The 23,787-nt window shown below is 37.8% G+C and overlaps 1 protein-coding gene across 1 annotated transcript in view; it reads left to right on the top strand.

Moving 5' to 3' along the window:
- Nucleotides 1-23,787, top strand: part of LOC135700153 (cyclic nucleotide-gated cation channel beta-3-like) — a 47,375-nt gene that overhangs the window by 6,480 nt on the left and 17,108 nt on the right. The window contains exons 2-6 of the mRNA XM_065220575.1: nt 13,367-14,199; nt 14,263-14,435; nt 14,500-14,882; nt 14,941-15,090; nt 15,238-15,322. Of these exons, the coding sequence (XP_065076647.1) occupies nt 13,415-14,199; nt 14,263-14,435; nt 14,500-14,882; nt 14,941-15,090; nt 15,238-15,322 (1,576 nt within the window). The 5' untranslated portion in view covers nt 13,367-13,414. The remainder of the gene's footprint in view (nt 1-13,366; nt 14,200-14,262; nt 14,436-14,499; nt 14,883-14,940; nt 15,091-15,237; nt 15,323-23,787) is intronic.

Raw genomic sequence — 23,787 nt, 5'->3', positions numbered from 1 at the left:
TATATATATATATATATATATATGCGTTGAGAAAAAAAAAAAATAAGAAAAAAATAAACTTATCCAAAAAATATAACGGTAAAAATAATACTTAATCCAACAAAGCAAAAAAAAAAAAAAAACTTTAAAATGGAAAAATATAATGCCAGGAAAGTTAATCAACACTATAGGGAGATTAATCAACTTGCAAAAAAAAAACAGTAAATGAAAAAAAAAGAGAAAAAAAAAAAAATGAAAATTTTTTCAGGAAAAAACAGTGTCAGAAAAGTTAATCAACACTGTATGGAGATTAATCAGGTTGCGGAGAACGGAAGATAACCGTTTGTTACTTAACTCTCCACACAAGCGCACGGAGTGTGGCTGATGACGATGATCTATCCTGATGTGAGAATGATGGTGATGATCGTTCTATTGTTGCCCTCGAGTGTTTGCAACAAAGCACCGGCTGGCTCGCCGGCTGGTGAACTCGATGACCTTGAGTTTGCCGTTTCGTGATGCGATGAAACTTGTTGGTTAGAGATGTACAGCTCATCTGCCGGACTCGGCCGGAAATGACTGCTTCCTTTCTCGAACGATTGAGCGGCAATTACAATTCCGCGATGCTCACTGCACTGTTGTATACTACAACACCACTCAGTATGAAAGCGGATTGAAAAAAAACCTCAATAGGGGAAAAAAACTAGTACCGATTACGGAGTGCAAGCAATACTTGACCGAAACAGTCGAGCGTTCGATGTGGAATGAATTTGTAGGCACTTATTGTTACGATTAATCAAGCGCTTTGGAATTACGAGTACTGCATATAAATGGTTTGAAAGCTATTTGTCTGATAGATCTCGTCGGACTGTTTTTAATGATTCTGTTTCTAGTCCCGTGGAGAATAACCTTGGAGTGCCCCAGGGAAGTGTAGTGTCCCTTTTATTTATGATGTATATTAAATACATGGATGACATGCGAAGTGCTTTTATTTTTTTACACATACGCTGGTTCAAAAGTACTGATAATTTTTCTCAAACCATCAGCATGGAGTAAGTGTTGACACATTGCGAGTAAGCCGATCATGCTGAAAACCAAAATGTCAGTCAGCTTACAAATTCAGGGGCACCTGAAACTGGCGTGCTGATAAAAATCAGTTGCTGAAAACTGTTTACATCATGCTGATTACCATTTTTGCTAGCAGCTGGCTTATCAGCCCTAGTGAACCAGTACCGGGCATTACGGATCTTCCGGAGAACCAGCTAGAATTATTGACAATTTTCAACTTCGGGTACCCCAGAAAACTCCAGTAACTCTGGGGACTGAAGGTACCCAACAAACGATTCAGAGTCACAAATAAGCATATATATTGAATAAATGCTGCATAACATGTACAATGCTGAATAAAACGAGTTGTCAAATTATGTGCTGAAAAAGCTCATTGAGATCGATAGATGCACATTTATTCAACTGTTTGCTCTGATCTGATTAATTTACTTATTAAAAGCTGTAAAAGCGTTAAATGTCTTCCCAATTCAACGCAAGAAGTTTGATCTAATAACAAACTGAATAAGTGGAAATTGTACATACATTGACACTTTAATTCGACTGTTTTCAATTGATTTAATAACATGCTTTATTATACGTCTAATAAATGTTCTCTAGCTCCATTATTAGATTTCATTGCATTGCTTTACAATATTACTGAATAAAGTTAAATACAGTCAGCTTAATAGCTCTTATGCTACTATGCGTACATGTTGTAATCACATGATTTGTAAATGCTTTATAAACGACGTATTAGATTCATTTTTCAACAACACTGGTTCAGTCTAACAACCCAACAAACAATTCAAAGTCACAAATAAGCATACATATTGAATAAATGCTGTATAACAGTGTACAATGCTGAATAAAAGAGGATGTGCTGAAAAAAGCTCCTTGAGATCGATAGATGAGCCTTTATTTCGCTGTTTGCTCTGATAAGATTAATTTACTTATTAAAAGCTTTAAACGCTGATCAAATAACAAAATGAATAAGTGTAATTTGCACAAACATTGACTCTTTACATCGGCTGTTTTCAATTGATTTTATAAAATGCTTTATTAGACGTCTTATAAATGTTTTCTAGCTCCATTATTAGATTTTATTGTATTGCTTTACAATATCGCTGTATAAAGGTGAATAAAGTCCCTTCCCTTGGCTAGTTTTTGCACCTTGCTGTTGGTGGGCGGGCTTAATTTCATGCTTTATAGTGGAGTGTTGGAGACGATAGGTTTATGGTCGGCGTTGCTGGCTCATGCCGCGATAGAATGGCGACATGGGTTGGCGATGGGGATTACTAAGCTTCCCCTCTCTGATAAACCGCTGCATGAGAGAACCAAAGATCTAGTCTAGCAGTGATAGCATAGAGGTAACTCTAAGACAAGTAGGTCTCGAAGAAACGTGCTCAACTACCTTTGGTACTATCTTCGGTCCCAAGCTTGTCGAATCACCCCTCGAAACATAGGAAAAACCAATAACCCCTCATTTTATCTGTCAAACTTTCATAGCGAATCAAAACAAACAGAGTGTAGTACTAGAATTTCAACTAGAATGGGGTACGTTAATCGTTTGCTTGGGACCAATAGGCTACTAAAGTGGTGAGCCAATTTAAAATCGTTAGTTTCGTATTGATTGTTGGTGATAGTATCACACTTGATACTCCTTTTATTGAGAGCCGCGTCGTAGTACGCTTACATATAGGCACTGACGTTGGGTGTGATACTGGCGGGTTTTGCCGCAAATCACTCTTATTTTATTTATTTTTTACGCAGATAGATTTATTTGGGTTTGCAAGGGAATTATACTATTGAAATATTTCAGAAAGTGCCCAACAGTGCTCCTTCTATTTGCGTGACAAGCTTTCATTGTTGTTTTCATTGAAGTATTACTCAGAAAACAATGTTAAACATCATTTTTGTACATGGTATTGTAACTAATCTTATATGTGCTTCATTTTGATTTGGGATAAGTGTTTGAACTATGACTCGGGTTTTCCACTGTGGTGTGCTTTTATTGTGACATACCCATATGTATTTTTGTGGTGCGACATAGTGGAAACGTGAGAGCGTAGTTGGAACATTTACCCTATACAATATACAATTTAAAATTAGCTTGGAAACTAACTTCAAAGTGAAGCATTTTAGTCACTTGAAGGTGTCATCTGGGACGAACAAAGATATAAGATAAGATATGTAAAAGCCAGAAGTACTTGAAACACGTTAAATTGTAGTTTAAAAGCATGGGTTATGATTGTGTAGGTAGATTAGAGATTTCAGTTATTTATTAAATAAACTTCAATTATAGAATTCAGAAAGTTAATTAACATAAGAGATAGGACGCGGGGGGTCCGCTTAGGGAGGCGACTAGCCTATGAAGTTGTATAATAAATCTTCCTATTTAGTGTATTTGTTAATTACAGACAATGTCAATAGCGAAAGTCATATCTTCAACCAGGCGCTTACGAACAAGTGAAATTTTAGGAAAGATGTGTTAAATATGTTGATAGGTTTGAAATAAGAATTAGGATTGTTGTGCTTTAGTTTTCGGTAAGGTATGATGTGTCAACAAAGCCCTTTTGAGCAAATTTTCAAACATCAAATTGATTGAGTGATTTATTGAAAGACATTGCGTTGCGACAAGTCATACATCTAACATAGTAGTAGTAGCAGTGTCGCATAATCTTATCACAATTGCTGCAAATAGTGCTGGAGGGGCCAGCAGGGCTGAATACGGATCAAAACTAACATAACTACTAACACTAAAATGATCCCGGAACTAACACTTATCCATTGCACTTTTAGTTATTTATTAGTTTTATTTTTCTACTAAGACATCTATGCTTCTTTCTATTGTTTGGATCAAGTACAACTAATACTAATCTACCTTTATGTATGTTTTACTCCCTTTTAACCCATTATCTTTATGAATGGCGAATCATATGACGTGAGACACGTACAAGCTGGAACTCAAAGAATTACTTCGAACAGGATGTCAAACAAATTCAGGACCAATCCAAATGAGACCAGAAACCAACAAAGCATCGGGGAGTTATATATTCTGGGAGAGGTATTTGATAAATAATCAAAAAGTGGTAAGTTAAAATCAGAGCCAAGGATCATGAGAGGTAATTGTCAATAATTCATTAATTAGTAGAAATCTCGATAACTTTTTCAAGGGAGCGTATCGGCTTTTGTAGGCGGTGCGTTTGGTCGTCGATTTGGCGTAACTGGTGGCTCGCCCGCGCGTGCTGGCACTAAAGGGTGATACGGTCAAAATTTGGTCAATATCAACTTGACGTATTTCTTTCAATTTTGCATTTAAAAAACCTGAACACCCCTCATTTTGAAGGTGTGTGTGTGTAGAATGTTGCTCCTATTTTGATTTTGGAATTCACTCTTCAGTTGTCAAAATGCCGTCCAAGCAAGAAGAGCAGCGTATCAAAATTTTGCTCGCGCATCGCGAAAATCCGAGCTACTCGCACGCAAAGTTGGCAAAATCGCTAAAAGTTGCCAAATCAACCGTTACAAATGTAATTAAAGTGTTTGGGGAACGTTTGTCGACAGCCAGGAAGTCTGGATTGGGGGGAAATCGAAAACCGGAAGCCGCTGAGACGACAAAGAGAGTTGCCGGTAGTTTCAAGCGAAACCCTAACCTCTCTCTCCGAGATGCCGCAAATAAGCTGGGTGTATCGTCTACAACCGTGCATCGAGCCAAAAAACGAGCCGGACTATCGACTTACAAGAAGGTAGTGACTCCAAATCGCGATGATAAACAAAATACGACGGCCAAAGCGCGATCCCGGAGGCTGTACACGACGATGCTGACGAAGTTTGACTGCGTGGTAATGGACGACGAAACCTACGTCAAAGCCGACTACAAGCAGCTTCCGGGACAGGAGTTTTATACGGCAAAAGGAAGGGGAAAGGTAGCAGATGTTTTCAAGCATATGAAACTGTCAAAGTTCGCAAAGAAATATCTGGTTTGGCAAGCCATCTGTACCTGTGGCTTGAAAAGCAGCATTTTCATAGCTTCCGGGACTGTCAACCAAGAAATTTACGTGAAAGAGTGTTTGAATAAACGTCTGCTGCCTTTCCTGAAGAAACACGGTTGTTCCGTACTGTTTTGGCCGGATTTGGCATCTTGCCAATACGGTAAAAAGGCCATGGAGTGGTACGCCGCCAACAACGTGCAGGTGGTTCCCAAGGACAAGAACCCTCCCAACACGCCAGAGCTCCGCCCAATTGAGAAATACTGGGCTATTGTCAAGCGGAACCTAAAGAAGACCAAAAAAACTGCTAAGGGCGAGCAGCAGTTCAAGGCAAACTGGCTTTAAGAGATGAACTAGCCTCAGGCTAAAAATCTCTAAAATAAAGTTTAAAAAAAAAAAAAAAAAGCAAACTGGCTTTCTGCGGCGAAGAAGGTGGACAAGGTGGCTGTACAAAATCTGATGGCAGGGGTCAAGCGTAAGGCCCGGCAATTCGGATTTGGAAAAGCGGAAGCCTAACTGAATATTTTTCCTGAATTTTATACTAATTGAACTTGAAAAAGAAATTTAATTTGATTTTTTAAATAAACGATTTCACCGATTTACACGCGTTTTCCCTTGACCAAATTTTGACCGTATCACCCTTTATCATCAGATAGAGGAAATTTTCCTCTACCTGCTGGTGGTGTTGATAAGCGTGTGCGAGATGCCGGTTGCGCCGGATCGACGATCGGATGCATTGTTTGCAGGAGCTGGTACTTCCCTTTGAAAAAGTAATCGAGAAATAACCATATTATCCTGTAATATTACTATTTTTATATATCAATGAAATTAGTCATGACAGAGTAACAGATGGGCAAGGACAATAGACACAAGTTGACACAATAAACAAGACAAGTGGGGGTTAATACACAAGACAAAATGACAAAATAAGTGACGACAGAAAACAAGACTGGGACGAAAATCAACCTTTTAAAAAAACAAGAATGCGCAATTATATTATCAAAACTATTTGGATCAGCACAAAAACAACAGTGACCAAACGGGCACCATAGCCTAGGAACGTCTGTGTGTTGATTTAAAATAGAGGCTCATAGAAGCAAAATTTATCAATAAAAGGGGTCCAGTGTAGAGTTTTAGCAAGTTGCTGCCACTGAATCACTACAAAAAAAAATAAAAAAAAAATAAAGGTGAATAAAGTCAGCAAAATAGCTCATATCACTAAAGAAAAGACAACTCTGTCGGTCTCTACCAGTCTTTATTTTCGGGTTATTTTTCCTGCAGTTTAATAATCGTATAATAAATGTAGAATAGTGTCTAATTTAAACGTTACTTTACATGATAGTCAAGCGTGTACATCATCGCTGTTTAAGGAAACAAAATGTCCAATAAACGCTGAATAATTAAAAATTTGATCGAATAAGCTCTCTGTTTACAACTCATGGAAGTCGAATAAAAGCTTCTCGACATACCTCAACCAACACCATGTTGTGGTTGAATAAATTCTCCAGATTTGTGTGAACAAAGCCTGAACAGAAGTTATTATTAAAAATTGTACAAGTATTATCAAGCATACAGTTGAATAAAATCGTCAAGAAGTCGTTTCATAGGCGATTGTTTGCTGCGTAGTGTATTACTAGAATTTCGACTAGAATGGAGTGCGTTAATCGATTTGCTCGGGACCAATAGGACAGTCAAGTAGTGAGCCAATTTAAAATCGTTACTTTCCACCGGTTGGTGTGGCTCTGTAATGTGGAAATTTTGAATTTTGATGAAGAGATTAATTCGACAGTGAGCATTCATAAGGGCGAATACGCGATGATCGATTCTCTTCATCGATTTTCTCTTTGCATTGCTACAGCTAGGTGAAACAATTTTCTAGAATTTGTTCAATGCAGAGTAGTAACAGGTTGTATTGGCTATCAAAAGCAACAGCAAACGCACCGAGAAACGTTAAATCTAGCGAGTTATTAACAAAAGAGAAAATCGACGAAGAGAATCGATCATCGCGTATAGGCCCTTATGCATGCTTACTGTCGAATTGCACAAAACCAGAGTCGAGACCAGAGTTAATAATAGAAGAGTTACGCAGACTGAAACCAAAATCTACCTATCGAACTGTCAAACCGTCTACTTATCGAGCCTAGTAGACAAACTGACTCTGTTGTTGCGTGGGAAGTTTTGTTATCGAAACTAGAGGAAATTTTCACAACCCAGGTGAAGTCATCCGAGGTGTAAACAAAAACAAAGGTTGCCAAAATTAAACAAATTCCCATTGATCGACATCAGTGTTGCAAGCTTCACTCTGCGTAACCATAGAGGTAACTCTATGAAGGTCCCGAAGAAACGAGCTCAACTTCTTGGCTCAGCTCTGGTACTATCTTCGGTCCCAAGCTAATTGATTCACCCCTCGAAACATAGGAAAACCAACTAACCCCTCATTTTATCTGTCAAACTTTCATAGCGAATCAAAACAAATGTAGTATAGTACTGGAATTTACACTAGAATGGGGTACGTTAATCGATTTGCTTGGGACCAATAGGCTATAGCAACACCACAAGTTTGATCTAATAACATACTGAATAAGTGTAATTTGCACAAGCTTTGATTCGACTGTTTCAATTGATTTAATAACATGCTTTATTATACGTCTAATAATTGTTTTCTAGCTCCATTATTAGATTCCATTGCATTGCTTGACAATATTGCTGAATAAAGGTGAATACAGTCAGCATAATAGCTCTTATACCACTATGCGTCCATGTTTTAATTGCATGCTTTGTAAATGCTTTACAAACGGCGTTTTCATTCATTATTCCACAACACTGTTTCAGGCTAACAACAAAACAAAATTGGTAGCATAGTGGTTACCGTTTCCGCTTTCCAAGTAGAAGGTCGCAAGTTCAATCCCAACCTCTATCCTTTTTTTTATTTATTTTCTACGTTTAATTAATTTAAATCGTAATCATAGATCGTATCACTCACGACAACCAATTCATCGATCTATCGAAAAGAATAGCCCAGCATCCTTTCCATCGAAATTAGAGAAAGGGAGAGGTAACATTGGTGTCATGTAAAACAACTATGAATGAGTTAATCATTCTCACATCTCCTTGAACTAGCTAAAGTTACGGCTAGGAGTGCTGATAGGTATTCATATTCAAGCTTTTATTCCTTATTTAGGATGTATTCTAGGATAGCTCAAATGGCAAAGCAAGCGGCTGGTGGTCGGAATCCCATCTAACGACATGTGTGTGTATGTATGTATATATGTAATAAATTTTCTAGTATTGTGCTTCGACAGAAATAATGACACACCACCAAATTAACACTAACGAGAACAAACCCTGCTTTGTCCCGTTCCTATTTTCGTATTCATTATCTCGTAGTTGGATAATCGTTAAATAAATGTATAATAGTGTCTAATTAAACATTATTTCACATGAGAATCAAGCATCCTTTATACCATCGCTGTTTAAGGAAGTAATGATGTCTAATAAACGCTGAATAATCAAAAATTTGATCGAATAGGCTCTGTTACAACTCTTGTAAGTCGAATATAAGCTTCTCGACATACCTTATTCAACACCAAATATTTCAATGTTGTGGTTGAATAAATTCTCCAGATTTGTGTGAACAAAGCCTGAACAGAAGTTATTATTCAAAATAGTACAAGTATTATTAAGCATGCAGTTGAATAAAATCGTCATGGAGCCGTTTCTACAATAGGCAATAATTATTGTTTGTTGGGATATCAGTTTTAAAATGTTTAATTAGAACCTCAACTTTGAGTCTTCAAATTTTACATTTCCTTAAATTCAACCAAATTCTCGAACGATTTCCTCCTGATTAAAAAATGTTCGAATTTTAAGCTATGCTCACAGCACAGTTCGAAAGATGATGATATTAGCTTATACCTGAATTGACAGATTTAATGAAAGATGCATTTGCAGTTGCATTAATTTTCTAATGTTACGCGTGAATTCTTCGATTTTTTCAATATTTTTCTCAAACTAAATATTATAATATAAATAATAATGTAAAGATTTAAGGGAAAGTTCACTGCTAAAAAAATATATTACGATTTGATTTTTCTGAAAATTTTGGAAAAAGATATCAAGAATCTTTTTTTTTCTTATTATTTTCTAAAGAAAATTCACGTACAAAAACATTTTTTGTAAGGCATCATGGCATAAAGTTAGACTATAGAGATTTTCACGGCCGGTTGTATTGGTGCGATATGTGAGAGCGTGTTAGTGAATATCCGAGGAAAATACATAACAAATCGATGTCAAACTCATTTTACAGATCTACTTTCATACATTTTTGTAGGTTAGCCAGAGGAAAATAATAAACAACTTTACACGGCGTTGCTCCCGCTAGTATGCGAGCGTTAAACGTCACTAATCTCTATAAGAACCCCAAAAAATCAAACTTTCGGCTTTGCTGAGGGTCCAAATTTTTGTCATGATGACACGCAGAAAAAACTATCATCGAAATAAAAATATTTGAGGTAAATATAAATGTAAACTCAGTTTGTTCTGACCACAAAAATAAACTAGGTTGATTCAAACGTATTTTAAGAGAAAAGTTATGTGATATCGTATAAAAGTATTCATGTCGAAAATAAACGTGGATATTCTTGTTTGATTTGACAGCTTGTAACCAGTTGGTTGCAATCCGTGGATTTTCGTCTGTATGAGTTTTTGTTGGTTGGGAAAATTCACCTTTTGTTAAACCTAAAACAGTAGACACACACAAAGAGCGAGAGGGCTTGTGCCGCTGCCAAAACACTCAAAGGACACTGAAGGGAGGAAAATCGTAAGGTGATATTCTAAGGAAGCCTTAGCGTGAAACTTTAAAGGCACAAATGTTGCTTCCACAAAACATACAAATTTGAAATTGCTACTCCTTGTTTGCTGTGATACTAAAATGGATGCGCATATGATGAAAAGAGGATTGGCAAAATTGATTGAAGAGAGCCAACTTAGATATGGAAAATTAGGCAAAAGTAAACAGGCCATCATATGATCCGGAAAAAATCACATCCGTATTCAAAATTGACGCGATAGCACTTATGAAATTCGCCTCCCCATTGTTCATCCACAAACAAACAGACGTAACACTTCATTGTGTATCTTCGTTCAAGCATTTAACGGTTGATTTGAATATTATCAGTTCCGCGAACTACTCGCCGCAGCGCTGGCATCGGATCACTTTGACGTTTCTATACATTCTATAGAACTTTTATGCAATATTGTTTGCGAGCTATCGAGCAAGCTTGTTTTCCGCGAGAAGCCCGAGAGATGTCGTTACTGAGGTCATATGTTTTGAGATACTATGTTTTCAAGAAAAACTTTTTCCAAGAGTTACGTCTGTTTGTCTGTGGTTCATCTTTCCATGGGTAAACTAAACAATACTATGGGCAGAACTCCAAACCGATAGGAAACGATGAGTACCATCTGCACAGGACACGAAATAATCGCTACCGATCAACTTGACACACTCAAGTTATCCGTGCTGGGAAGTCAATTGCATATTAGCTCCGATTTAGCGTGTCGCAGAATGTCCAAATTATACACCAGCTTCAGTTTTCGTTTGGCTCTTGCTCTTATCGGGCTCAAAAAAAAAATCTGATCCTGCGAAATGGCCAGCGAAAGAACTACCGCCTTCTGCACCTTTGTCACCGTTCCCGCTTGAACAGGTACATCAAGTACGAAAGGGTGGGGTGTAATTAAAGTACATTTCTCGTTGTACTTAATGAATGAATATATTGGAGTTAATGTAATTAATTTATGTTACTTGTAATTAAAGCTGAAATTTGTACTTAAAATTAATTGAATCAAAAATTATCCGGCGTTTGTAATTAAAGTAATTAATCATGTAATTAACTGTAATTATTGTACTTAAAAAAGGCTTGCGCAGGAGTTAAAGGTTATTGCGTGCCCCTAGCTTCTAGTCTTAGAGTTACCTCTATGATAGTACCAGAGCTCAGCCAAAGAGTAGAGCTCGTTTCTTCGGGACCTACTAGTCTTAGAGTTACCTCTATGAACGTACCCCATTCTAGTCGAAATTCTAGTTCTACACAATGTTTATTTTGATTCGCTATGAAAGTTTGACAGATAAAATGAGGGGTTAGTCGATTTTCCTATGTTTCGAGGGGTGCATCGATTAGCTAGGGACCGAAGAGAGTACCAGAGCTGAGCCAAAAAGTTGAGCACGTTTCTTCGGGACCTTCTAGTCTTAGAGTTACCTCTATGATTGTACCATAGTGGCAACTCTAAGACTAGTAGGTCCCGAAGAAACGAGCTCAACTTTTAGGCTCAGCTATGGTATTATCTTCGGTCCCAAGCTAATCGATGCACCCCTTGAAACATAGAAAAATCCACGAATCCCTCGATTCATCTGTCAAACTTTCATAGCGAATCTAAACAAACAAAGTGTAGTACTAGAATTTCGACTAGAATGGGGTACGTTAATCGATTTGCTTGGGACCATTAGGCTAGTCAAGCAGTGAACCAATTTAAAATCGTTAGTTTCCACTGGTTGATTGTACCATTCGTTGTTGATCTAAGTAAATCATTTGATCTGAGCTGTAAAATTTAGATCATGTGATCATGTGATCAGTAAGTGAAGGTTAAAATTCAAAATTTTGTCAATGCTCCAATCAAACTGTATTCAAATGGTCTCGGAATTGAAGGTTCACTTTTTCCTTTTTTGTCAATTTTACAAGTGGAAATAACGTTAGGGTGCTTCATTTTGAAAAAAAAGATAGATTTCTTATAGGCCAGCCTCCGGTTTGAATCATAGCCCCAAGATATGAGTCAGTGAAAACACGGTAATGATTGATGAAGGCTTAGAAGTCACGCAAATGGTTTGAAATTTTGTATGGGAATTACTAGAGAGGAGCGGACTGGCTGGTTTTGAGCCAAACGAACTGTCAAAGCCAGAGCCAGTTGAGCCAACAATCAATACGAAACTAACGATTTTAAATTGGCTCACCACTTTAGTAGCCTATTGGTCCCAAGCAAACGATTAACGTACCCTATTCTAGTCGAAATTCTAGTACTACGCAATGTTTGTTTTGATTCGCTATGAAAGTTTGACAGATAAAATGAGGGGTTATTGGTTTTTCCTTTGTTTCGATGGGTGATTCGACAAGCTTGGGACCGAAGATAGTACCAGAGGTGAGCCAAAAAGTTGAGCACGTTTCTTCGGGACCTACTTGTCTTAGAGTTACACAGAAAAAAAAGTTGTTGAATATTACATCCAAACTGCTGCAACCAGGTCAATCCATCGGTTGTGTAATATAACGTTGTACGATGTACATCGATTTTGCGAACAAAATTACATCCATTGATGTAATATTGTATCTGCTTTTTGGTATTACATCATTATTTCATACATCAGCTTGAATTACATTGATCGATATTACATTTTTTTTTGCTGTGTACCTCTATGGTTGAGCAGTGCATTGATTGAATTGGCACTGTTGCCAGAAATCACATAGGCATAGGTTGCCAAGGCAGTTTGTTTTTAATCCGCTCCACTCTTATACTAGACCCTCTATAGGAATTACTGTAGAGGCATTTTAAATTTCACTTATATCCATCTAACTTTGGTTCTGGTTAACCAAACGCTGTATGTGGTTGCTATGACAATGACCAACAGTAGAAAAGTGAAAACAAAAATTACAAATTAGGGTATATTGAAAGTTTAATATGCACCTCACAACAACACTAATTTCATCACAACAACAATAACAGGCATTGGTCATTGTCAACAAATCCTCATATTAACGTTTCAACAACTAGAACCAAAGTTAGAACGATTTAAGTGAATTTTAATAATTTTCCATTCGCCAATATTTCCATATAAACTTCTATTCTTTGCCATTTTCTTGCACAGCCTCATATTTTGGGGTTATGAATCAAACCCACCCGTCAGGCTTTCTACAGAAGAATCATGTATGCAAAAGTGTGTAACTGATGGTGTCAGTAGTGCGCCTGGGAAACAAACTCCTAGTTGAATTAATCCTCCGCGTTATGTTTGTTTTACCAAAGACAAGTTTTTCCCTCCACTAACACGGCCCGGCTCCAAAATACCACCGCCAACGAGCGTTTTGCTGTTCCCCGCGTGCAGTAATATTACAACCATAATTTATGGCCAATCACGCGATTAGTATTCACCATAGCGCTCCCCACGAATGTATTTGATGCGGTCCACAACGTTCATACTGATGGTACCGTGCTAAGACTACGATGGTGACCGCTACTTTAGTATCATCTACCTAGTATTTGCTTAGCAGCACATCGATTGCTTGTAACTTTTAATTTCTCGATATACTTTTTTCCTCTAGTTGCGAGTTGACTGTTGACTATTGCGCGTCGTCGCGTACCGCGTGAGAATGTCCTCGGCAAGGTTATCGAGCGCCTGGGAGGACAACAAGTCCCGCTCGGAGACGGTTCTCTGCCCGGATAGGTATTCTGCTTCAGCTAAAGGACGTTATTCCGCCAATTCCGGTGGAATGTCCCGAAATGGAAGCAGAGATGAGATCAAGCTGCACAAAAGTTTGGAAGAAATTTCCAAGGACATTAAGGAACTGGAAGATTTCATATCCGTTACGGAGGAAATCCTGAAAAAGGAGCGGGAATTTGACGAACAGCTGTACAAAAGGGAACGCCAACGGAAGGCTTTCGAGAAGAAGATGCAACAGATTAAGAATAAGTGCAGTCCAACGAAAATGTGCTTCGGAAGGCCCGATAGTTCCAGGGTCAAATCGCCGACCTTCAAAGTGAATATTACGCAGAAGAGGCGTATCAAATCGTTAAGTCCAAAGGGTTATAAGTCCAAGTTGTACTTTAGAAATGGGAAAATTGGCTGCCTGGATGCGGAAGAAGCGGTGTCCAATCTGAAAAGTACGCATGAAATAGTCAAACGGATTATCAATGATGAGAATAACATGTTGGTCAAATTAGAACATCAGCATTTCACGATGGGCCCCAAGTCGGAATCGCCGACCTCGGTTGGAACTCCCCTGGAGAGTTTGCAGATGTGCGTTACGGAATCGGCGACTTCTCTCTGCGATGAACCGTATAAAGAGGCAAGCGACGAACCCGAAGATAATGTCTCCGATCCGAAGGCCGACAGCAGCGATAGTAACGAGAGAATCATCGAAGACATGGAAGTCACGTGAGCATAGTAGTATTGTTTATCAAAAACGATCGAATGCATGTGATTTAAATTGTATTTCAGGAGTCCCCCACCGGAAGACAACGATTTCGTAACAGGTCGTCTGAGACATCTCGCGAATCGATTCTCGGAAAGAACGAAGCGCATGAGAAGTAAACTGGAGATTCCACCCACACCCTCTAGTAGTGCCAGTGCCCCGTCGACGGCTCCTTCAACTCAGAAGCATAATGCTGAATGTATGTTTAACGTTGTTGACATTCCAATGTTTCAGATTAAATCGACATTACTCTCTTTTTCCAGTACTAGCCATTCAGAATTCTGCGCTAACCTTGCAATCAACCACGGGGGCTCAAACGTGTGATCGTCACTACTTTTGTCCTATCTTCTGCTCCGGAGCGACGAATGCGGTGCTGGATCCGCAGGGAAAATTTTACATTTCTTGGCTGTTCATTGTATCGCTGTCTTTCCTGTACAATGCGTGGGTTATCCCACTGCGGACTTCGTTCCCCTACCAAACTCCTGAAAACACAAAATACTGGATCGCTGTTGACATTTGCGCTGATGTTATCTATCTAATTGACATCCTGTTCGTTAAGCACAGAATTATGTACTTGTTTGAAGGTTTTTGGGTCAAGGACACCGATCTGACGCGTAAGAATTATATGAGGAAGTTACAGTTTAAGGTAAGCTTGTTATTCGATTAGCAGTGGGATAGAAAAAGTCAAATTAATCTACTTGAAGATGGACCTCCTAGCCCTGATGCCATTGGACTTGCTCTATTTGAAATTCGGTACCGAACACGTGGTATTCCGGGCGCCTCGTCTGCTGAAGATTCAAAGCTTCTGGGAGTTTTTCAAACTGATTGATCGGGTTTTATCGTCACCACACATTGTGAGTAAATGTCTATATATAAAACAACGACAACTAAACGACCGATCGACCGACCGACAGAGGCGACCAGTGTGACATTGACGCGTTTCAACCCCAGCAAAGCAAAATCAATCCAACTTTACCTTATTTCATTTGCATTCTCCTTAGATACGAGTCGTCAAGACGCTCACTTATATGCTGTACATGATTCACCTGACCGCCTGCTCGTACTATGCGTACAGCGCCTATCAAGGTAAGTGAGGGTTTATCGGTGTTGTTTATGCATCAGGATTGACTTAATAAACATTAATCAATCTACCTGCGGTGAGATCTGACCGTTCTCAGCCATCTGCAGTTGGGAAGAAAATCAATGAGGTATTAAGTTTTCAATTTGAATACTGATGATCTCATTATTTAATAGTAGACAAATGCAAACTTTGAAATTTTTTGCTCCACAGTGTTCAAACGGTTCCAAATGGGATCCAAAATTTGATCTCGTCGACTAAAAACTGATTTGACACAAACCATATCAAGAAGAACATGTGAAAATGGCATACAAGCTTTTTGTAAACAAACCTCCTTATGCCCTTTTTTCGCCACCCATAACGCAAACCATCAACATCACCCGGTAGGGGAAACTTTCCCCTTCCCGATGATGTTGTTGGTTTGCGACCCGCATAAATGCGAACCATTATTTGACCTTACCAGAAATGGTTAAAAATTGTATACAATTCCTGCTAAACTTTAAATGAATTGGTTATGGAACACGAACGTTTTGGTGATAAAGTTTTAACCTTATGTATTATGGTTTTTTGGAAGTGAACCTTACAAACAATGGGTTTTTAAGAACCATTACCATTCCATATACATGTTTTCTCCATACATTTTTGGAAAAGGAATTATATTGCAACCTTGTTATTTATGATTTGAGAAATTTAATAGTAATGGTTATGGCAGTCAGTAAGGTCTATAGATGGTTTTGTAACATCGATCAACTTCATGTGAAATATATTGCAAATTGGTTGCGTCTAAATTAATGATTACCAATTCGCGATATATTCCTCGAACCGGAAAAATTTCCAAAATTACGGGCAAGCATCGAGAAAAAACCGGAATTCACTGGTCACCATGAGATCTAGAAGCTTTTCAAAGTTCCAAAATCCCAGAATTAGCAGATGAAGTCTCAGCTGTTTGATTAACTTCAAGTTCGCAACCCTAAATTTCAATGTTCGGTGTTTCAAATATTGTTGCTAGTTGTGGAACTTGAAAACTTCTTGCGTTCCCTAATATTCTCCCTAACTCCATGTCCGGAATATTTCAGTTTTAATAAAACACCTTGAAACATGATCATATATGACCTTTTTCTGCGTTCAGTTGTAGAAAAATTGAATTCTTTTTCAATTTCCTCCATAATACGCTTAAAAATCTTCTGCCGAACACTCTCTCAATTCACTCTACAATGCTGCTCATATTGATATTGACATATTGACCAATGAATAATTCTAGCAATTCCCTGAAAAAATCACGTTCTTCTCAAGTATTCTCCTGAAATTCCCATGGAATTACCACCGGCAAACCGACATGAATGACCATAACAAATACAATAAAATTTCTAACCAAAGCACACTACTGACATCTGGCTCCGTGTTCGCGGGAAATATTTCGCTAAGCCATGAACCCTCATGCATAAGTTATGGCTTCTGTCTGATCTATTTTGGACAAATTATTTTTATCTACACTGATAAATTGAACTATTCCCATTTTGCTTGAAATTTAATCAATTTGACATTAAACTCAGTTTAATCATATCGAATGATTAAAAAATAAGCATCTGATATCAATCCCAGTTTAATCATGGTTGATTAGATTGTAGATTATCTTTTTTTGAATAAATTTTAATCATTTTAGATTCTATTTTAATAATTTTTGATTGAATTTTAATCTTTTTTGATTATATATCAGTATTCAAAAAGAATAAAATTTAATACTGGAAAGATTATTTCGATTTTAATCATGCATGACTATTGCCGAAGTAATCATGGCTCGGACTCAATAAGGTGAAGCGGGAAACTGCATACTTTTTAAGCTTTTATGATTTAATTTATCTTTGAGTGTAGATCAAAAACAGTTCGGATCACTGCACATTTAAATCGGCCGTTTGCGATTTTCGGGCATACGTTAGAATTAAGTGTCGGTGGAATAACCATAGGAATTCCTTTTTAGTTCTTCTCAGAATTCGCATTAATTCTTTGAAATGTTCCTCATAATTTCTTTGGAAATCTCTTTTAATTTTTTTAAAACTTATCACCGGAATATCCTTGGAATACTCTTCAGAATTCCTTAGAAATTTTCCTCAAAATTTTGTAAGAACTATCCTCGGAATTCAGAATTCAATTTTCTTTGAATTTTCGTAGGAATTATCTTAAAGGTTTTTTAAAACTCCTTTGAAATACTTCTAAGTTGAATTATTTACGGTTTTTTTTTAATGGAAATTTGTGCTATGCACCATCTTTTTTTTTTATTTGAATTTGGATGTTAATCATTTTCAAGTTAATTTGCATTTTAAATCAAAATGCATAAATGTTTTAAAGAATTTTTCAGACAAGCTATTCAGTAGAATCTCATAATGTGTTTTATTTTTTTATTTTCACTAAATAGTTGTCGACTTCCTTGGGTATAGGTTTGTATTAAAATGTGGAAACGCTTCTAAAACACTAAGTTAAGAGGAAGTAAACAGCAAATATGCTATAAGCAGCGAATCCAAACACATAAAGCAACCAACGATACAGACAAAACGGTTGCTACGACTACCATGGCAAACTCGCTCTGTAACATAGCTCGATCAGAGTGGTAGAAGAATAATGGTATAGGGTAGAGAACTACTACGGCCTAATCGCCCATTTTGGGCCTATCGAGCAGAAAACTTCAAATAAATCAATGATTTCAGTATTAACAAGTCAATTATGCTTCTGGTACGATACTTTAGTTAATAAGCTACAGAACGAAGTCAACGAGAACGCGTGATATGAAGGTTTGCACCCATTATTCCCAAAAACAAAAAAAGCGCTCCGACTGAATCAATGTTTATCTGCATCCGATAGGCTGACGTGAATTCATTGGCGTTTCAATTCGTTAGGCCGAGTTTAGAATCCGAGGCCGAGTTTGGCGTCAAGAAGCAGTGTTAGACTTTTGACAATATCTCAACGGTTGGTTTCTCTTTATCAAATCTTACGGTACATACGGAAAGGTTATTAAATTTGGAAGCCATCAGTAATAATAACATTCCGTTTGGTGTTAAATTGTGCTAGATCAAGAAAGACTAAGTGCGGATTGTGCTTAATAGGCCGGAAATGGGTTAGTTAACCCTATTGCTTGCCTGCTTTGTTGCAATATACACGGATGAGGACATAGCTTGATCTGAATCGAGAAAAGCCATAACAAAAAAAATCCCATTGACACACGTGTATCATCTTCGGCTTTACTTCGTGAACCAGCCTGCCAACAATTTGCTCATTTCCTTCTACCGCCTCGAGTGAGCTGTGTCGCACGGGTTGCTTGTCATGAAAAAAGAGGAAGCAGATTATATCATTATTGCTTTCCACTTCTGACATAGCGTTATCATTCGGTTCGTTGATCGCTTGTCATTTTGTCATTTGGAGATATTTTTGATTCCTTGGCTATAAGCAATAATCTTGAAATGCCATGTATTAGTAATTCAAATGGTATTTTTAAGCAATGAAAACGTTTTTTTTAATCTGGCGTGGATTAGCATTTAAAGCCGCGATTTTTTTTTTGAGAAATCACAGATTTCGCGGATCAAATTTTTGAAGCAAAATAGTTAAAAATACGCCTACATGTAGTTTTCAAATAAAATAGTTTTTATGATACGAAATCGTTCATTTTAACAAAATTGGATTTCAAATTCGGATTCAGGGACCAAAAATTACGTTAAATAAGTAATTTCACTGAACACAGCACCAGAATACATGCTGATTCTGATAGTAGGGTTATTGATTCTGGTTGGACCTATCCAAAAACTGATGATGGTTGGACCTATTTTTTCAATCACTAGTTTAGTCAATCTTCGCTAATTTTTTTATTTTCAAAGATCACTTTACTATCATAAAAAAACTCTTTTTCTTCAATTTGCATGGGTGTTTTATTGAAAAAACTTTAAAACAATTGAGTTTCAATGTGTTTTCAAAACATTTCACTTTCCAAGCATTAGCTCGTCATCACGCCTTACTTTCAAACATACAAAAAAGGAATATTTTTCCATTTATTTTTATTTTCATGCAGTAAAATACTGCTTTAAGGTGTAAACAACACGTTAGTACGCCATTTATTCATTGGTTTCACTAAAATGTTTGAATAATTGACGAAATTCGAATAGATAAATATGATCATGGTTGGACCTACGCATGATGATGGTTGGACCTATGTGTTTCCTAAGACGGCCGCTAGGTGCGCTACGGTTTGTCTACATCCTTCATGCGCAGCTGATTTGAAATTCGATTTCGTTTTGGCCGAGTGATCAGTTTCTTCGATTGAAAAAATGGCTAAAGTAAAGAGTTATACAGTCGAAAATCTTCAAGAGACTGTTCTTTTAGTAAGAAATAAATCACTTACCGCGTATCAGGCACAGAAAAGGTACAATATTCCGAAACCGACACTTCACGCAAAAATTAAGGGAAGCCACGGCAAGAAATATGGAAGGGAAATAGTGTTGAGTGTTGATTTGGAGAACCAGCTACACGAAACGAAAATCAATTATTTTATCCATGTGTTTCACTTATACATTTTTGCCAAACCTCAGCCTTATACATTCCATAAGACAAACATCATAGGTCCTATAAGATTGCATAAAAGGTATGTGTGACCGCTTATACATTTCATTTGACACATGATCTTCATTAACTTTTTGCATGGCGTCTGCTTATTAGTTGACTTATACATTTTATGTATAATCAGCAATAGAAATTTGCCAAAAGGTATAAGGAAATTTCTATCCGTGTAGGGGATTGGGTTTGTATGTGCGCTGTTTCTGGCAATATCAAGACGACCAAAAAGAACTGGAAGATGCTAAAGACCTTGCGTCACTAGTTGGGCGTAAATTTAAAGGAGGAATTCCATCGTCAGGTTGGCTGAAAGGGTAACCATCCGAACTACCACGAAAGCGCCGAACGAATCTGTTACTATGAATTTACATTAAGCACTTCTCATACACCTTCTGTGTGTGAATTAACTTGAAATAAAATGTTAACAAACTAAAAATTGCTAATTGAAACTTATTTCCAAAAAAAAAAACTCCTAGGAGAAAAAAAAACTAGCAAACCGGAATTAAGTTCTGATATTCTGTCATTTTAGGACCCTAAATTCCCTGGGGGCACCCAAAACATGCCCGGAACTGACCAATGTGGTCCAAGGCACTGAATTTTGTTATTGATTTTGTTATCGAATTTGGAAGTATTGTGAAGTGTCGCATGATAGGTTTTATTCCTTCCATGTCAAAATTAGGTCCATGTTCCATATACCCTGGAACTTGTTCCGGCCATATCTCCGGAACCAGTTGACCGATTTCAAAATTATTCGATAGCTTTCAATTGGACCACAATACCTATAGTTACACGTTAAAAAAAATTCCAAGTCGGGTCAATGATTTCCGAGAAAATGAGCCATGATGAATAGCTAATGCGTGGAAAGTGAACTTTTTTAAAAACGAAGTTAAACTCAAATTTATTGATTTTTTTAAATAGCAAATTCATAAAAACTGTATAAAAAGGGTTTTTTTTCATTATACCAATAAGCTCTAAACAAAGTTTTTGAACAAATATGGGCTAAACTAGCATTTGCAAAAATAGGTCCAACCATCATCATATTTTAGGTCCAATCAAGATCAGTATAGGTCCAACCAACATCATAATTCTTTACTGAATAAAAAAGTTTTATAAAATCATTTGTTCATAATATTTAACTTTTTATGTTATTATTAGAAACAAGAAAGGCAGATCTTTCCCCTAATCACGATTTTTTTTATAATTATATGTTAAATTCATAAAAAATACGACATAAATGTTGACGTCGTGTGAAACCGACCAACCAGTCATCAGTTTAGGAACAGTTAAACAGGTCATATTGTATTACTTCCACAAAATTGTACGTTTAGAGTGGTAGAATGCATCGTGTGTTAAGGCACAAACTTACTGGAGGTTTTAAAACACTCTTGTCCTGCGAGTTTAGCCAGCCCTTACCTCGAGTGAGTGGCGGCAGGAATATGGAAGAAGTAAACAAAAACTCCTCGAGAGAGAGCGAGAGTGAACTTCAGCGAGAGGATGATTTGACGTGAGGTGCGCTTTTCTAGACTCCAGATGGCTTTTTTTTCCTTTGGTTTGTTTTTTTTTCCGTCGATCTTGTTTTCCGTGCTGAGCACCAATGCTACCGACGTGTCAGGAAGGCAGCTCCCACACCTGGACCCTACCTATCGACCCATCAACTCATGAACCGGGGACCAACGGCTTTACTTCCCATGGCAGTAGGCATTGGCGTTGACGCGAGCTCTTTAAGGGATTACTCCTACCTGCAAGACCGAAAAAAAGCGAAAGTTTGGATTTTTTTTTCTCGAAAATGACGCAACATATTGCAAATCGGTTTTCTGCCGTTTATTGAACACACATTAAATGGTACATTCATCAGTCGATGCTGTAAAAACGAGGTCCTGGTGCCCCGCACGGCTGCTCCCCGTGGACGATGTTCTAAAAAACGCTTTTTGCGGTGCCAACTGCGGTTTGTGATGTAATCATCTGAAATAAAAAAAAAAAACCATGCCAAATCGTTAAGCATGTGCCCTTGATCGTTCGGTTTTTTTTTTAAATTTTTTGACAAAATGGCAGCCTTGCAAAGTTGAAGTGCCGATTTTTTATCCTTAAAATTTGTCTTTGATCGGCTGTAAAAAATCGAAATCAAATGATAGACGAAATCCGAACGATCGTGGACTGCACAAAATAGTACTGAACAGAAATCAAAACGAATCGGACGAATCGAATGTATACATTTCGAGAAATTTTTGGCACCGGTTTTGAAAATATGATTCCGAGATAATCGCGTTTAAAGTTTCAAATTGGGTTTAGTCCACTATAAGTCCACACTCTTGTACGTCGCATAACTTTCACAATTTTCATCGGATCAACTTGATCTTTTAAGGAAATATTCTTGACTTTATATACTTTCGATTAGGACAATAAAAAATCGATTTTTTGAAAGTTTACAGGTAGGCGTAACCCCTTAACTCTTTACTCCTATGGAGAAATCTCATATGTAACCTCGTATATGTAACTGTCAGTCTATGTGTGAAACATGGCGGACTTTTTCTTATTGTCTCACTCCAACGCAAAACCCCATAAGGAACTGTCAAAATGTGTGTGAAGAAACGTCACTTCGGGACTGGTGTCAAGGCGAATTCTACTCCTCAGAAAAATGCTACGCTCAGCTCATTTCAAACTCGCGAATGAGGCATCAAGCCTCGCATCAAGCCTGGTTAAGGGAAACGTTTCAAAAGTACTTGATGAAATACTAAACAAATTATATTATTACAATATCATGAAAATGGATTGTTGAGAAACGGAAATTGAAGGGTATAGCAATCAACTTTCACCTCAATGATCAACATCACCTCAATTTATGGTAATCAAAATTATTATTGCTTACCTGCGCCTAAATTTCTGAGAAACTATTGTGGATCTCTTTAGATTGAACGCTCTTAAAATTTGAGATATTCAAAAAGATCGTTTTTCTTCTTCTTTTTTTCATTATAGTCACTTTAACACTCTTGGGTCATTTGTGACTTGTCCGGGGGTGAGATTTGAACTCGTGACTTTGGCGTGAGTGGTATGGATGTTAACCACTACGTCGGGGTCGCCCCATTCAAAAAGATAAAAGTCTCTCACAATGCAAACAAAGTTATGAATCTTTAATATTACTTTATGCTTGATATTCTTTCGACCAGTGACATTTTTTCGCCGTTTTCGACTACCCAGAAATCGAGAAACAGCGGATGGCTCATCCCGGTTAATCCAGGTAATAGGAAAATACTTTTATCTATTATGTAACCAAACAGGTCCATCAGAATGTTCATTTTTTAACTTACTTACCTTACCTAAGGCCTTGATGTCCTCGGCTATCCGACAAAGTCATCTCCACTCTACTCGATCGATGGCCACACGTCGCCAGGCTCGTAGTCTGGCGCAGGGTCCGCAGGTCGCCTTCTACTTGGTCGATCCACCTTGCCCGCTGCACGCGTCTTCTTCTTGTTCCTGTTGGGTCGCTTTCGAGAACCATTTTCACTGGTTCGTTGTCCGGCATTCTTACGGCGTGCTCAGCCCACCGAAGTCGCCCAATTTTTGCAGTGTGGACTAACTATATCTACTACATGGACTGTGAAGAGAGCGGACGACCAGCAAAGGACCACCAGCAGAAGGGGTAGCTTCACTAGCGGACCAACAGAGGGAGCAGCAGTGGAACCGTGACTGAGGCTGGAAACCTCGGTCCAGTAACTACATCAGACCACCAGCTGAGCGGCAGATTCGTGGAACCGTGACCGGTCCAGTCACGACAGGATGGTTCACCTAACAGCAGAAGCTATTCGTGGTTCATTCGCCTCCACCACGTTCGGTCATCCATCTGCACTCCACCGTAGATGGTACACAACACCTTCCGTTAGAA

The sequence above is a fragment of the Ochlerotatus camptorhynchus genome, unplaced genomic scaffold (genome assembly GCF_037179485.1).
Source record: "Ochlerotatus camptorhynchus isolate MF236.1 unplaced genomic scaffold, CSIRO-AGI_Acam_v1.1 ptg000010l, whole genome shotgun sequence".
Classification (NCBI taxonomy): Eukaryota; Metazoa; Arthropoda; class Insecta; order Diptera; family Culicidae; genus Ochlerotatus; species Ochlerotatus camptorhynchus.
Note: the sequence above shows the minus strand (reverse complement) of the source record. Positions and strands in the feature narration are given on the sequence as shown.